General features: G+C 41.3%; 1 protein-coding gene across 3 annotated transcripts in view; it reads left to right on the top strand.

Moving 5' to 3' along the window:
* LOC140464913 (CUB and sushi domain-containing protein 1-like) overlaps nt 1–17,463 on the top strand; it is a 2,358,623-nt gene that overhangs the window by 2,113,451 nt on the left and 227,709 nt on the right. For all 3 annotated transcript variants that reach the window (XM_072560545.1, XM_072560536.1, XM_072560527.1), the window contains exon 44: nt 8,324–8,469. In XM_072560545.1, the coding sequence (XP_072416646.1) occupies nt 8,324–8,469 (146 nt within the window). The remainder of the gene's footprint in view (nt 1–8,323; nt 8,470–17,463) is intronic.

The following is a 17,463-nucleotide window of genomic DNA, read 5'->3' as shown; positions in this document are numbered from 1 at the left end:
AAGCAAATTATCCTTCACAATTGTCCACCGCTTTGCTCATTATGTATGCATTATGGTTTAAGATGCCACATTTTTGCTATCATGTAGATTCATCAGCAGCCAACCTATTCACCACTCTTGGGGCCTTTTGATATTTCTAATGTGGGTGACTTATTTAAAACACCAGGTCAAACAATACCAGCCACAAATATGCCTTAACTATGCTTCAATAAGGAGGGAGATAAAAAGAGCACACAGTTAGCAATTCATTGGAAAAACAAATGTACATTACAGAGCACCCAAAGGAAATGCACATATACAAGGGAACCTCAATTATCTGAACGTGATGGGCGGGCACTATGTTTGGACTATCGATTATCTGGTTAATTGATTAAATGCCTTTCTTCTGGGGCTCGAAGTTTTTAAAGTTTGCACCCCGTTCAGGAGACTGCAGAAGCACACACCATGTGAGGTTCCGCCCTGACCCTCGCCTCCCCTGCCCCTGAGCCCGTACAACACCGTCACCCCAACTCCGTCCCCAAACAACACCTCCCCCCCAACCCCCTGCCCCTGCCCCCACCCTGTCCAACATTACCCCCTCTCTGGGGCAGCCGGACTGTACACCAACAAGACTGCTGCTGCTGCAGTTGCCTTTGTGTGATAAGTCTCCAGATAGCGCACACACACACACACACACACGCACAGACACATGCAGCCACACACACAACGTTTTACTGCAACGTTTTGACAGGTTCCACCTTTGCCCTGTGCAGAACAATGTTAGAGAGATCGTGTGGAGAAGGAGGGTTTAGGGTACACCCCTGTGTAGAACTCCAGGAAAAGTGTGGGGAGAAAGTGAGAGAGGGCGAGCAGTCAGTCATTTGGAGACGGTGCCTGTTTAAACACTGTAAACAAAAGATACGATCACTGTTGGAGACGTGTCTTTGATGTAATGAGACTTCAAGATCTCCTTCGGCTAATCCGATATTCCGATAATTGGTATTCAGATAATTGAGGTTCCTCTGTTCACAGGAAGAGTGTGCAAACTCCGAGAGACACCGAAGGGTGAAATTTGACCTAGGTCCCTGGCACTGTGAGGCAGCACTGCTAACCAGTGAATCACTGTGCTGCCCTGCACTGAGTGCTTCATCATGTTAGAACACTGCTTTAGGGAGTTCTACACTTTCCTCTATGCCCAGTGTTGAATAATATCTGGTAATTTTTTACTTGAAGAAAATCACATGTTGGAGAGCCTTCAAACAGTTGAAACTATGAACTTTGCCTTTCCGCCTGTTGTTCAAGAAATGAAACAAAAACAAATACCAAATGTGACATTTGCTTTTGGGACCAAACTGGCACTGACAGCCTTTCATGCAACAGCAAACATACTGTCAGTAAATTTACAGATTGCTTCACCCAACTCACATCGATTGGAATCGGGTGCTGATTAAACCCTGACCGATTTTGCACAGCTATCGAGCACCTTATCATACTGAAAGTGATAGTCCTTCTGCTCAGTTCCTTCATTTTCCTTCCCAGAAGATTGCTGATGTTTTCCCAGCTCCTCAGCTTCCATCACATCCCTTCTTTGATCTGCTTTTTAGTCCTGTATCTAAGTAAGGATGTGCTGGCTTTGGAGGGAACCAGAGGAAGTTCACAAGAATGATCCCAGGCATGAAGGGCTTGTCATATGAAGAGAAGTTGAGGATTCTGGGTCTGTAATCAGTGGAGTTTAGAAGGATGAGGTGGGGGTGGGGGGTGGAATTTAATTTAAACTTAAAGAATACTTAGGCCCAGAAAGAAGGGATGTTGAGAAGTTTATTCTCGTAGGACCCAAGGGCAAAGTCTCAAAGTGAAGGGACATTCCTTTAGAACTGAAATGAGAAAGAGTTTTTCCAGTCAGAGGGTGTAGAATTTGTAGAACTTATTGCCACAGGAGGCTATGGAGGCTAAGTCATTGAGCACATTTAAGATGGGTTGTTGATTAGTAAGAGGATCAAAGGTTGCAGGGAGAAGGTGGGTGAATGGCATTGAGAAACCTATCAGCCATGATCAAATGCCTGAACAGATTCAATGGGCCAAATGGCCTAATTCTGCTCCTATATCTTATGGTTTAATGTTCTCTGTTCTAAGATGCTTTTTTTGTGCAGTTTTCAAATCCTGATCTTGCACTTCTTTAAAAATAATGCAATGCACAAAAATTAAAAGGTGGCCATTTGGAGTCTTACAGATCTGCAGAATGCAAATAGATCCTTCGGTCCAACTTGTCCATGCCGACCAGATATCCAATATAAATCTTGTCCTATTTCCCAACAACTGACCCATATTCTCTAAATTCTTCCTATTTATATACCCATCCAGATGCTATTTAATGCTTGTAATTGTACTAGGCTCGACCACTTCCTCTGGCAGCTCATTCAATGCATGCATCATCCTCTACATAAAAAGTTGCTCCTTAGATCCCTTTTCAGTCATTCCCCTCTCACCTTAAACTTATGTCCTCTAGTTTTGGACTCTCCCACCTGGGGAAAAGCCCTTGTCTATTTACCCCATCCATGCCCCTCATGATTTTATAAAGCTCTATGAAGTCACCCCACAGTCTCTGACATTCCAGGGAAAATAGTTCCTCCCAATTCAGCCTCTCTCTGCAGCTCAAAGTCTTCAACCCTGGCAACGTCCTTGTAAGTCTTTTCTGAGCCCTTTCAAGTTTCACAACATCCTTCCTATAGCAGGAAGACTAGAATTGAACGTAATATTCGAAAAGTGGCCTAACCAATGTCTTGTACAGCTGCAACCTGACCGTGATTGTTTTAGAAGCTGGATTCTGTTAGGTTTTGAGATACATGCTGGCATCAGGTGCCTTTGGGTTGAAACAAAATAAACTGCCCAGCAAAAGCTTTTGTGTTGGTTAAAAGTGAGAAGTTGACACCAGCTCAGAGGAGATATAACAGATGGGCCCATTGACTGCCAGCAAATCAGATGCCTCCCCCTCCTTGAAGTGCATTTGAGGAGATTTGCCCTCCAATTGTACTGTTCATAGAAAGTGGTTTTGTGTCTAAATGCAGATTGAGTCCCATATGGGGCTTAACTTGACACTGGAATGAGACCTAATTTCACTTAGAATTAGTTTAGTCAGAAGATCTGATCATTCGTAAACTAGTTTAACTTAGTGTAAAAACAAAACTACAGTCTACTGCAAATAAATGTGTCATGTGCTTGAATGGTGAAAGATGTTGTGTGATTTATTTTTTCATGAGATATGGATGTTACTGGACAGGCTAGCATTTGTTTTTCATCTCTAATTGCCCTTGAACTGAGTGGCTTTCAGAAGGCAGTGAGATGTACAGACATTGTTCTGTGTCTGGAGTTATATGTAAGGACTGGGTAATGATAGCAGATTTCCCTCCCGAAAGGACATAGGTGAACCAGATAGATTGTTCACAAAAAAGAAATTGGTGACCATCGTTCTCATGGTCATTGTAATTGAGGCAAGATTTAAATTCAGAATAATTAGTTATTTTACTTCATTCAGTCGATGTTAAATTTCACAACCTGCCATGGTAGGGTTTGAATCTATGTCTTAAAAACATTCACCTGTACTCCTGGATTAAGAGTGCATTGACATTATCATTACACAATCATCTCCTCCTTATTTGGGAACTGAGATGACATTCGATGATTACAGTGTTGTGCTGTTAATAGAGCTACTTATCTCAGGACAAAACTCCACATTACACAAACATATTTTCCTGAGATACAATACATGTTATAAATAGAAAAATAGAGTGACGTGTGAGATGAAGAGTCCTGATTGATAGGACTGACTGTCTCTTTCACATACTTTTCTAATGAGAGATACTTGATTGTTAATGGCTAAATTTGAAATGAAATTATAATTTTAATCTATTAATCCTTAATTATGAACACTACCAATGAATGTATCCATTTAATTAAGTATTCTAATAAAGTTGTTAGTGTGAACTCAGTAATTATCCTGGATTGAGTTGAAAATAATAATCTTGCTGTAAAATCGATTAGTACAGTTATACAGTACTTGAGTTTTATTTTAACCATTGGGATCACTTGAATTCCCTCAATCACATTATCTTTTAATCGCTCCTGGGTAACCTTTACTCCGTCTGTCCAATAAATGTAGTGTCACACGATCAGTCAATTTGCAGAGATGAAGTTTACACCTAGTGTTTCCCCAGTGATACCATTTTGTTGAAGTTGGACGCGGTGCAATACATTTCTTCCAAGATAATTTTCAAAGCAGTTTCATATTTTAGAATGAGATTGCTGCAGTTACATTCAAAGAGTCTCCAAGGGGAAATTGCCACCTCGTATTTTTTAAAAACCTCAACTGAAGTATTAATGTTGATTTTTATAACATATGAACAATGAAATTGTGGGTTAATGAATGTTGTCTTACTTGATGACAGAACTTGCATGGTAATGACTTTTCAAAGGCCAGTAGAAATTGGATTGTAAATGCCCTTCTAGCTCATTAAGATCAGCCATTGTTTTCAACTACCTTTCTCGGACTTGCATTCTCTCCTTTCAGTGGAAAGCATCAAACGTTGAGCCCAACTGTGGGAGGGGGTCAATCTTAATCTCTCCTGATCAGATACCTGACAACTGAAGGAGTCCATTCTCATGGAAGTTGATAAGCTGCCATAGTTTAAACTGTCATGGTGGCTCAAACTGAGATAGCTGCAACACCATCTTGGAATACAATCTTCACGTTCTCAACTCAGCCATCTACTGACACACTTGCTGTACTCTTGCAGGCCAAGATGACACATCATTAGAGGCAGCAAGAGCCAACGAGAGGGGAGAAACCAGGACTGCCATGTTCAAGTGTACAGGGAGGAATCTGTGTTGGCCATTGTTGGGACATCAGTTGTTGACTTCACAGTCAGAGGCCTTTGAAATCGTTGAAGATGAGACAATGCTTATAATATATTTTTCTTCTCCCATACTACATCTCCTTTTTCCAAAATAGTGCAGATTTAATGCAGTTGTACAAGCTTGCACTTTTTACTTCCGTTCTTTCCTTGGATCAAAGACTTTGCCCTTGCGCTTTTCTCCTGGCAGATAGCCCAAAAAAAAGTGCAATCTGGCCAGTCAGTGGAAGCACAGCTCACAACTACAGCCCAGATATTGACACTGGTCATTTCAAGGATATAGAGGCAAGATCTGCATGTGAGAGCTCCAGGATTAGTCTGCAGCCAGGGCAGGAAGCAAAGTTAACATAGGTACCAGTTCATCAGAAGGTGAGATCATGAACTACTTCTGCTGCAGAGGATTCTGATGAGCACCTCAGCCTAATGCCAGTAGAAAAAAGATGCATAAAAAAAGACAGTGCATTACTAAATTGTGAAGTCTGTGATCAATGCCAAGGCACATAATTCAAACCTTGATGTCTGTCCCTTCCAGAATGGAAGTGGGAGCAACTCTATCGACACATAGGCATCCAAATGTGCTGCTGTATCTGATGATCAATGTTGGTTGATTGCAGTCCAAAAGTGTGTGTGTCATAGTGAAAGTTCAGACTGAAGTCATGCAAGATGAGCTCGTAAGCTGAGACAACTGTGACCATAGCTGCCAAACAGAGTTAACAAGCTGACCCCATAGGTCAACAATAACACTGAACTTAAGTCAAGGTTGAAGTTAATTTTTCACTGTACTTCTATCAACACAGAAATGTGTAAATGTCTAATATGTGTAAAAAGGGTTTGGAGGGTGTGACAGCAGTCCAACGTCTTGACTTTGAGCAGAAAATCATAGGGATTCTTTTTTTTTAAAAATAAGCAATATCAATTTACAAGTCAATTTTGCATTGTTTGTTGTTCATGTCTGCATTCCATCTCATTCTTTCTTGTTTCTCTTCATGCATGCTTTCAGTTTCACTTTATTTTATTTGGCTGCCTTTTCTATCTCACTTCCTTTTTCTCATCAACTGTTTCTGTTTTTGGCTTCCTCCCTATTCTTTTTCCTCTTTCTCTCTCTGTCTCACCTGAGAACTCCTTGAAGTAATTCAGGGACGATTAACTAACTCTTTATGAATTCAGGATAATTAGAAAATGTACTGGGCCATAACAATATTTTCAAGTCAGTTGATGGAAACCCAGCATAAATTCTGAAATCCATTTCATATTTTTTACTAGCTGTCAATGTGAATTTTACAAGGTACTTATTCTGCCTTAGTTGTCTCTTGTTATGTTTATTTACTTATCACATATAAACCAAAGATGTGCACTGAGAGAATACTAGGTATTTGATACAACAAAAACAGAAATTGATGGTGAAATTCAGCAGGTCTGACAGCAAGTATGAAGAGAAGAACAGTTAACATTTCAAGTTCAGTGACCCATCTCCAGAACTGGGTATTCAATTATTGCTTTAGAAACTGAAACAGAAATTAATGTTGTCTTCATTATGTTAATGATTTGCTCAGGTGCAGGAAGGACAGGAAAAAAGACTTTAGAAGTAACTTCTGTTTTATGTTGTCTTTGGCAATGAATACTCTTGACTACTTAAGGTGAGCTGCTTAGCTCAATTGGCCAAATGACTAGCGTGTGAAGCAGATTAATACCAATATCACACGTTTCGAACTCCATTTCAACCGAGACAGAATAGATGCCTGACTCTGTAGTAGTACAAGATCTGAAAGATGATCAACAACTGGTTTTATTAAATATATTGAAATAGAAACTGAGGGCACTTTACTTGGATCCCAAATGCTCCAGGCTCCAGTTTTGTGTGATCTGATCATAATGACATAGCTTCTTTCATGCATGCTCAGTGGTTATACCCTAAGTAAAAGCATAATTCCATATACTTTACAGCTTCTACATGTTACTGTAGTTTGACAAATAATCTTCAAGAACCTGCCTTCGGGGAGAGAACTCAAGAAGAGGAACCTTCAAACTTAATAAATTTAGCAAATGGTGCAATGTTAAACAGATAAATGTTTGAAATATTCATGCATCTATGTTGCCTAATTAAGCAAAGTGTGTATCTCACCCTCCATAACAATACCCAGGAAGTTCTGTTCCAGTTTGCTTATTAACCAGCAATTCACCTTTTAACATCAGGCATCTCTTGGTTGTCTAAATGTTTGAAATATAATTTTCTGACAAACAGAAATGATGTTAGAAGGCTCTGATCTTGAGGTCACATTTGGCAATGATCTCGCAGCTCTTATTCTCAAGGTCAGAATAAGTACTGTTTGAGATTTTTGCAGTGTTTGCTCCTATGTTGATAGAAGTTCAATGAAAAACCAACGTCAACCTTGACTTAATGTTCAGTGTTATTGTTGACCTATGGGGTCAGCTTGATAACTCTGTTTGGAAGGTGCAAAGATGAGGGGAGTCATTGGGTCATCCTGATGGATGACTGGACATAGAGCTAGGCTTGCCTGTGGAAACCACTATACACCCTTGCCTGTGACTCATTTCACAAGTGACTTCACTTTGTTCTGGACTCTCCACGATTCTGCAAGTCCAGTGTTGTTCTACCAGAAATAGCCGTAGCCTCCTTGGCATCCTGCCAGTCAACTTTTGGTTGGTCAGCAGTTCTTGTTCAGCAAGATATCCCCTCAGAGGAAGGCCTACCCATAGTCTCAATATTGCCCGATTGGCATCTGGTTCAGAGGTCCTTTGCCAGAAGAGGTAGCATGGACCTCTCATCAGTTCTCTAGCTGCCTGGCAAGATCCATGCCTCGACCACGTTCTTCTGCTGAATGTATGATTAGTCTTATCTGTGAAACACAGGAGCACAACATCTCAACTAAAGATTTAAAGCTAGAGACAAAGACTATGACTGAATTCCAAGCTCTCCAGCCAAATGGATGATCCTGGAAAGTATTATTGAATGGTGCATCACTTGGATAACTGCAATAAACTTAAGCAGAATTATTTAATCACTTTGCTGTCTGAAATATTCTTCTATGGATTTATCTTCAAAATAATGACAGAATGGATTTTGGAAAGACAAGTTTAGCCCTGGGATTATTGCACAACTGTTTTCATGTGGATTTTTGAAGCCTTCTCTGATATAAATTTCAAAATACTGGCAAAGTTACTAATTTGAGACAAATCCTAATTTTTCTGCTCGAGATTAAACACGATGTGTATGGATTTAATGTGCAGAGCGATATGAATATCAATGATCTGTTACAGACAACTCATCTTAATGTTGCTAAAGTTTGTTTTTAATATGTAGCTGACACATAAAAGTTCAAAAAACAAAACAGTGCAACCATATAATCATGAGTAAAAATCGATAATTGTATACTGTCACTAATTTTCAGACATACTTGTCTTCTTTCGTTATGCAGGGATGGACCTGACCAGACCGCTCTACAACTAGGCATTTTCAGTGGCAACACAGCTCTGGAATCAGCTTACAGCACCACAAATCAGGTTCTTATCAAGTTTCACAGTGACTTCTCCGGAGGAGGATTCTTTGTTCTCAATTTTCACGGTCAGTCTGTTTCCACAGAGCATGCTTATAAATTTTTATTAAAAGCAAATTTTGAACATTTGCAGATTAAACTGGTGAGAAGGTCTTTTGTAAAGTATTATTTGCACCAAGGAATGACATTAATTAGAATGAAATGTTCCTAAATGAACATGGAATCTCAGACATGCAGATGCCATATAGTTTCAGTAGACATGCAGTTATACTGGGATGGAAGATACATATCATTACCCCCATTTGTTTTTAAAGAAAACTCCAATGTTTTTAAAGAAAAAAACATGATGTTGCAGGGTTTGAAATGCCAGGGTTTAATCTCCTGTTGAATAGATGTGCTCTTATAAGAGGCAAAAATAGCTGAACTTGTGGCAATGAGCCAACAGAAATCTCAAAATGGGTTTCATCTGCCAGCATAAATTCCACAACTTTCCAGTTACAGAATTGAGATTTTTCTTGTGATTTAACCCATCTTTCACTATACCTTTACTGTGGAGTTGTACAGGTGCTACCTGCTACACTGTTAGCTCTCTACCAGCTCCCAGATGTGGGGAGGCTTTACGCACATATTTTTAACATCTGATATGACAGTCTCCTTCTCAACTCTAATTTCCAACTTCTTTCGTACACTTTTTTGCCTTTGTAAGTATTTCACTGCAGTCATTGTTCCTTGGAACTATTGCAGTTTCAAAACTTATCATCAATGTTAAAAAAAAACAATTGCTGTAACTGTGACAGACCAATGCACTTGTTAAGAAGATCTCAATGTTTTATTAATCACAGAATTCACTGGCATGGGGTTTAAGGGGATAAAGCACTTCAACCATTAACTCAACATTTGGCTGATTTGACATGACTGTGTATTTCCAGCTTTTTCTGTTTCTATAACAGAAACCCTCAATTACATTGGAATTTAGCCTTATTGCAGTGTCACTAGCTCTCAATTTACTTTTACACAGAACCTCAAGATTGTACAATCGCTCACTTCCCTTTCTTTGTAAAGCACAGGATATGATAACTCAAGCTTCATGTCAGCTGGTTACAATCTTAATTTAATATTTCTTTCCTATATTTCACCCTTTGTGCTTGCCACTGATATTGTCATTAATGATTCCTGTTTGAGCAATGTGTGTAAACCATGATGTTCTTGTGCAGTGTGATTATTTTTGCCACCATACACCTCACACAAAGGTAGTACAGCAACTGTGCTAACACGTCACAATACCTGAGTGGAAGACAAGGTTACAAAAAATGGAAATGTCTATGAAAAGAGTATGCAAACCCATTTTATATATATATATATATTTATACATTCTTACTGAACGAACAGTTGCTTTTCTTCTACGCACAAATAACCCAGTATTAGATTCTTGATATAAGTGTGAATGCCTGAGGCCTGTAAGACTGAATGAATACCAATGCATAATACTAAGAATGATGTGCATTGGGACGCTTCGTATAAATTTAAAAAATTATTTCATGGGATGTGGACATTGCTGGTTCGTCAGCATTTATTGCCCGTCCCTAGTTGCCCTTGAGAAGTTAATGATGAGCTGCCTCCTGGAATTGCTGCAGATCACCTGCTGTGGGTTCACCCGCAATACCCTGAGAGAGGGAATTCAGGGTTTTGACACACCAACAGTGAAAGATTGGTGAAAAATTCCCAAGTCAGGATGGTGAGTGGCTTGCCTGGGAATTTGCAGGTAGTGGTGTTCCCACATATCTGCTGCCCTTGTCCTTCACATGGAAGTGGTCATGGGTTTGGAAGATGCTGTCTGAGGATCTTTGGTGAATTTTCTGCAGTACATCTTGTCAATAGTACACACTATTGGTATTAATTGGTACTAATCATTGAGGGGGCAGATGTTTGTGAATGTGGTGCCAATCAAGTGGGCTGCTTTCTCCTAGATGGTGTCAAGCTTCCTGACTGTTGTTGGAGCTGCAACCATCTCGGCAAATGAGGAGTATTCCATCACACTTCAGACTTGTGCCTTGTAGTTGGTGGATAGGCTTTGGGAGTCAGTAATACCTCTTGCTGCAATATTACTAGCCTCTGACCTGCTCTTACAGACACTGTGTTTATGTGGTGAGTACAGTTGAGTTTCTGGGATCAATGGTAACCCCCATGATCTTGATAGTGGAGGATTCAATGATGGTAACACCATTGAATGACAAGACACAGAGGTTAGATGGTCACTTCCTGGCATTTGTGACACACGAATGTCACTTGCTGCTAGTCAGCCCAAGCTTGGATCTTGTTGCATCTAAACATGGACTGCTTCAGTATCTGAGGAGTTATTTCTGGTGCTGAACATTGTGCAAACATCAACGAGTATCCCCACTTTTGACCTAGTGATGTCAGGAAAGTCATTGATGAAGCAGCTGAAGATGGTTGAGCTTAGGGCATTACCCTGAGGAACCTACACAGAAACATCCTCGAACTGAGATGACAGACCAACAACAACCACAACCATCTTCCTGTGTGTCAGGTATGACTCTCTCAGGCTTCTTGATGAGTCATCTGGTCAAATGCGGTTTTGATGTCAAGGGCTGTCATTTCCACCTCTCCTCTGCAATTCAGCTCTTTTGTTGATGTTTGAACCAAGGATTTGAGTGGCCATGGCAGAACCCAAACTGAACTTCACTGAACATTATTTCTGGCAAGTGCTGCTTGATAACACTATTTATGGCACCTTCCATCACTTCTCTGGTGATGTTTAGTAGACTAATGGGGCAGTAATTGGCTGGGTTGGATTTGTCCTAATTCCTATGTATAGGATATACCTGGGCAATTTTTTACATTGTTGGGTAGATGCCAGTATTGCGACTGTACTGGCTGGGTGGGCAGCAATTTCTGGAGAACAAGTCTTCAGTACTATTGCCGGAATATTGTCAGGACCCAGAACCTTTGCACTACCAGTACCTTCAACCATTTCTTGGTACCTAAGATGTTGAGCTCCACTGGAGGAGGCTGTGATGAATTATCCACTCGGCACTTCTGGTGGAAGATTGCTGCAAAAGCTGCAGCCTTTTCTTTTGCAACCTCGAGTTGGGGTCTTTCATCATTGAGTTTGGAGATATTTACAAAAGCACCTCCTCCAATGAGTTGTTTAATTGTCCATCACCATTCATGACTGGATGTGGCAGGACTGGAGAGCTTAGATCTGATGCGTTGCTTGTGGGAGCACTTAGCTCTGTTTGTTGCTTAGCTGCTTATGCTATTTGGCATGCAATTACTCTTGTTGGTTGCTTCATCAGGTTGATATCCCATTTCCAGGTATGCCTGATGCTGCTCCTGGCAAGCTCTCCTGTACTCTTCAGTGAACCAGGGTTGCTCCCATAGCTTGATGGTAATAGTTGAGTGAGGCTTATGCTGAGCCGTGAGATTGTGGAGTGTGCTGAAGTACAAATCTGTTGGTGTTGATGGCCCTCAGTGTCTTATGGATGACCATACTTGAGTTGGTGATTCTGTTTGATGCCTGTCCATTTAGCATGGTCATAGTGCCACACAACACAATGGAGGGTATTCTCAATGTCAAGGCAGAACTTGGTTTCCAGAACGACTATATGGTGATCGTTCTTACCATTAATTTCATGGCCATTTGCAACTGCAACCGCCAGATTGGTAAGGATGAGGTCAAAAAGATTATCCCTTTTGTTGGTTCCTTCATCACCTGCTGCAGACCCAATCTCGCTGCTATGTCCCTGAGGACCTGACCAGCTCAATCAATAGTACTGCTGCCAAACTACTTTTGGTGTGGACTTTGAAATCTTCCACCTAGAGTACATTTTGTGCTATTGACACCTTCACTGCTTCTTCCAAATGTTGTTCAACATGGAGGAGTACTAATTCATCAGGCAAAGGAGGGCAGTACATAGTATCCAGCAGGAGGTTTCCTTGCCCATGTCTAACCTGAAACCATGAGACTTCATGGGGTCCAGAGACAATGTCTAGGACTTCCAGGGCAACTCCTTCCCGATTGTGTATCACTGTGCTATTACCTCTGCCAGGTCTGTCCTGCCAGTGGGATAGGTCATATCCAGGGATGATGATAGTGGTGTCTGGGACAATGTAAGGAATGATTCCTTGAGTATGACTATGTTTAGCCTGTTGCTTGAATAGTCTGAGACAGCTCTCCCAAATCTGGCACTAGCCCCCAAATGTTAGGAGGGAGGACTTTGCAGCGTTGACAGAGCTGTTTCTGCCTTTGAAGAAATTTTGTGAAAACCTCATCCCCAATCAAACAGAAAGAAGGTCCTCACTTGATTCAGATGAAATGTTTGGAATTGATGTGGATACTTCTGCCTTTCTTCAGGGTTCCGCATCCTCTCCGACTTCTCCCCTTCCCCCACTACTGCAAACAGGGCCAATTTGTCAGCATTGTAAAGGTTATAAGTGGTGTCTGAAATTTCCAACCTTCTTTGCACTACACATGGCCACTGCCAGCCCATCAATCAGCTAATTCAATGTCCAGAAGTTAAATTTGAGCAGAGTTCCTGGTCTTAATCTGTTTTCATTGAGTGGGTATGGATTTAAGCTGAGGGCCAGAATGCTTTCACAGCAGAACATTCTGGTGACACACAGACTGTCTGCAGAATAATATCCTAAGTGAGACTTCATATTGGGTTGTGTTGTACTTCTGATAGTATACTTCACGAAAAATATCTTTACCTTATTGGGACAAAAGGCAAAAACCTTTTCCAAGAGTAAAACACTTCTGTAAGTACCTATGGCAATGAACCATAATGCAAGTCATTCTTTGGTGCAGCTTACATAAGCTCTTTTCTCCTTCAAAAGTTTAACAAAAACTTATTTCTGTGTATGTTTGACTATGACAAAGTCAAACTATTCCATGAATGTTAGCACCTGCAAGTTGTAAAATAAATTAATGTTCAGCAACCAGAGGGCACGTTAATTGAAAGCATTTCATTAGGTAGGGTAGATTTGATTTAATGGCCAACATTTTGTTAAATTCTGTTAGATTGAAAAGAAATTCACACAGAAGATAAAATCTGTTACTTCTCAAAACCTTTCACCATCTAATATTAGCAACAGTAGATCCCATGTAGCAGCTTGATATGTGCACCAACTTCAAGGACTGACTGATGAAATCTGCTGCACAATAATTCAAAGCATCTGTATACGATTGTACTTTTTCCTCAAGTTGTTCAAATGTGAAAATGTTTGTCCTAAGTATAAAATACATTCCCCTGTTCCTAATACAAACTTTGTTGCTTACAGTATTGACACAAGGATTGATACTGCCTGTTGCCTCTGAATGATAGAAGAAATCACATTAATACCAGGCCAGGGATACCGACTGATATTCTGTAGATACCAAAAGACAAAAGAAAATTAGGCACTTTTATGTGCAAAAGAATCTTCTCTTTTCGGCCTTTGTCTTTTGTCGATCACTTTAATTCTTTTTCCTAAGGTTTTCAATCTTTTCTCCCTCCCTATTCTGAGTATAATACTGATGTTTTTGAATATGCTATCAAAACCCCTCTCAATCTCCAGGGAAAATAACTGCAGTTTCCCTAACTACCCACATAGGTTAGAGATTACACAGTATTGCCACCCTCTGAATAAGGCTGCGAGTAAATACTGATAGATCTTTCCTGTAGGCTGCCCACTAAAATATCAAATGGAATATGGGATGGTTTTTACCTCACTGTAGATCCTCAGTGATACCTGACTGAATTTCGATGCCTTTTCCACCACATTTCAAACAATTACATAAGTACATTAAGTTCCCATTAAGTATAACCCCTTAAAAAAAACATTTCTCATTAGCTCTTCAATCTGTTTCCTTCACAAAACTGGTGACATGAAACTTGAATGAACAGATTGGCATGTTTTAGGTTTGTGTTTGTCCAGCTACATTTTGCAGTGCCCATCTTCATTGTAGAGACCAACAGCAGTGAACCCATATAAACTACCTGTTCCTCACTGTGTTCCTCCATGGATCAGAACTTGGTTCACTTCCTTCAAATGAGGCTCCTTGTCCTATATGTTTACGTTACAAAAAAAAACTAGAGAATCTTGGAATAATCCTTGAACAGATACAAATGAAAGGTGAGGCTCATATGAATTTTTCTGTGTTGACATTGCTTATCCCTTGGTTATTGAGATTCTCGAAACCAATATCCCACTAATCTCTCACTGAAAAAGCGCTAATGATCCTGTTGCACTCTCTCCTTGACATTCTTGACTTTACTACAGTTTTGAAATGATTGATCACACCATCCTTCTCCAATACCTCTTTATTGTGGTGCTGGTCAGTGTTGGTTACACCTGCATCTACATAGAACATAGAACATAGAACAATACAGCACAGAACAGGCCCTTCGGCCCTCGATGTTGTGCCAAACATTTGTCCTAGCTTAAGCACCTGTCCATGTACCTATCCAATTGCCGCTTAAAGGTCACCAATGATTCTGACTCTGCCACTCCCACAGGCAGCGCATTCCATGCCCCCACCACTCTCTGGGTAAAGAACCTACCCCTGACTTCCCCCCCACCCACCCCCCCCCCCCCCCATACCTTCCACCCTTCACCTTAAATTTATGTCCCCTTGTAACACTCTGTTGTACCCAGGGAAAAAGTCTCTGACTGTCTACTCTATTTATTCCCCTGATTATCTTATAAACCTCTATCAAGTCACCCCTCATCCTTCACCATTCCAATGAGAAAAGGCCTAGCACACTCAACCTATTTTTGTGCGACCTATTCTCCATTCCAGGCAACATCCTAGTAAATCTTCTCTGCACCCTCTCCAAAGCTTCCACATCTTTCCTAAAATGAGGCGACCAGAACTGCACACAGTGCTCCAAATGTGCTCCCGACTCTTGAATTCAATCCCTCTGCTAATGAACGCTAATACACCATAGGCCTTCTTACAAGCTCTATCCACCTGAGTGGGAACTTTCAAAAATCTATGAACGTAGACCCCAAGATCCCTCTGCTCCTCCACCTTACTAAGAACCCACTGTTAACCCTGTATTCCGCATTCTTATTTGTCCTTCCAAAATGGACAACCTCACACTTGGCAGGGTTGAACTCCATCTGCCACTCCTCAGCCCAGTTCTGCATCATATCTAAGTCCCATTGCAGCCGACAACAGCCCTCCTCACTATCCACAACTCCACCAATCTTCGTATCGTCTGCAAATTTACTGACCCACCCTTCGACTCCCTCTTCCAAGTCATTAATAAAAATTACAAACAGCAGAGGACCCAGAACTGATCCCTGCAGAACTCCACTTGTAACTGGGCTCCAGGCTGAATATTTACCATCTACCATCACTCTCTGACTTTGACCGGTTAGCAAGTTCTCTATCCAACTGGCCAAACTTCCCACTATCCCATGCCTCCTGACTTTCCGCATAAGCCTACCATGGGGAACCTTATCAAATGCCTTACTAAAATCCATGTACACTACATCCACTGCTCTACCCTCATCCAGATGCTTGGTCACCTCCTCAAAGAATTCAATAAGACTTGTAAGGCAAGACCTACCCCTCACAAATCCGTGCTGGCTGTCCATAATCAAGCAGTGTCTTTCCAGATACTCATAAATCCTATCCCTCAGTACCCTTTCCATTACTTTGCCTATCACCGAAGTAAGACTAACTGACCTTTAATTCCTGGGGTTATCCCTATTCCGTTTTTTGAACAGGGGCACAACATTCGCCACTCTCCAGTCCCCTGGCACCACCCCCATTGACAGTGAAGACGAAAAGATCATTGCCAACGGTTCTGCAATTTCCTCTCTTGCTTCCCACATAATCCTAGGATATATCCCATCAGGCCCGGGGGACTTGTCTATCCTCAAGTTTTTCAAAATGCCCAACACATTTTCCTTCCTAACAAGTATCTCCTCTAGCTTACAGTCTGTTTCATACTCTCCTCTTCAACAATACGGTCCTTCTCTTTTGTAAATACTGAAGAAAAGTACTCATTCAAGACCTCTCCTATCTCTTCCGACTCAATACACAGTCTCCCACTACTGTCCTTGATCGGACCTGCCCTTGTTCTCGTCATTCTCATGTTTCTCACATACGCATAAAAGGCCTTGGGGTTATCCTTGATCCTACCCACCAAAGATTTTTCATGCCCTCTCTTAGCTTTCCTAATCCCTTTCTTCAGCTCCCTCCTGGCTATCCTGTATCCCTCCAACGCTCTGTCTGAACCTTGTCTCCTCAACCTTATGTAAGCCTCCTTCTTCCTCCTTACAAGATATTCAAACTCCCTCGTCAACCAAGGTTCCCTCACACGACCATCTCTTTCCTGCATGACAGGTACATACATATCAAGGACACGTCGTATCTGTTCCTTGAAAAAGTTCCACATTTCAACGACATCCTTCCCTGACAGCCTGTGCTCCCAATTTATGCTCCTCAGATCCTGTCTTGCAGCATCGTATTTATCCTTCCCCCAGTTGTAAAACCTACCCTGTTCCACGCACCTATCTCTCTCTCCATAACCAAGATGAAAGTCACAGAATTGTGGTCACCATCGCCAAAATGCTCACCCACTAACGAGCCCATCACTTGTCCCGGTTCGTTACCTAGTACCAAATCCAATATGGCCTCCCCTCTGGTCGGACAATCTACATACTGAGTTAGAAAAGCTTCCTGGACCCACTGCACAAACACCGCCCCATCCAATCTACTTGATGTAAAGAGCTTCCAATCAATATTCAGGAAGTTGAAATTGCCCATGACTACTACCCTGTGGCTTCTGCACCTTTCCAAAATCTGTTTCCCAATTTGTTTCTCCACATCTCTGCTGCTATTGGGGGGGCCTATAGTTAACACCCAACAAGGTGATTGCTCTTTTCTGACTTCAGCCCATACTACCTCTAAAGGCAGATCCCCCTTGAACTGCCTTTCTGCAGCCGTTATACCATTTGTAATTAGCAACGCCACCCCCCCCTCCTTTTTTTAACCACCCCCCCAATCTTACTGAAACATCTGTAACCAGGAACCTCCAACAACCATT

Source organism: Chiloscyllium punctatum, chromosome 3, assembly GCF_047496795.1.
Source record: "Chiloscyllium punctatum isolate Juve2018m chromosome 3, sChiPun1.3, whole genome shotgun sequence".
Lineage (NCBI taxonomy): Eukaryota > Metazoa > Chordata > Chondrichthyes > Orectolobiformes > Hemiscylliidae > Chiloscyllium > Chiloscyllium punctatum.
Note: the sequence above shows the minus strand (reverse complement) of the source record. Positions and strands in the feature narration are given on the sequence as shown.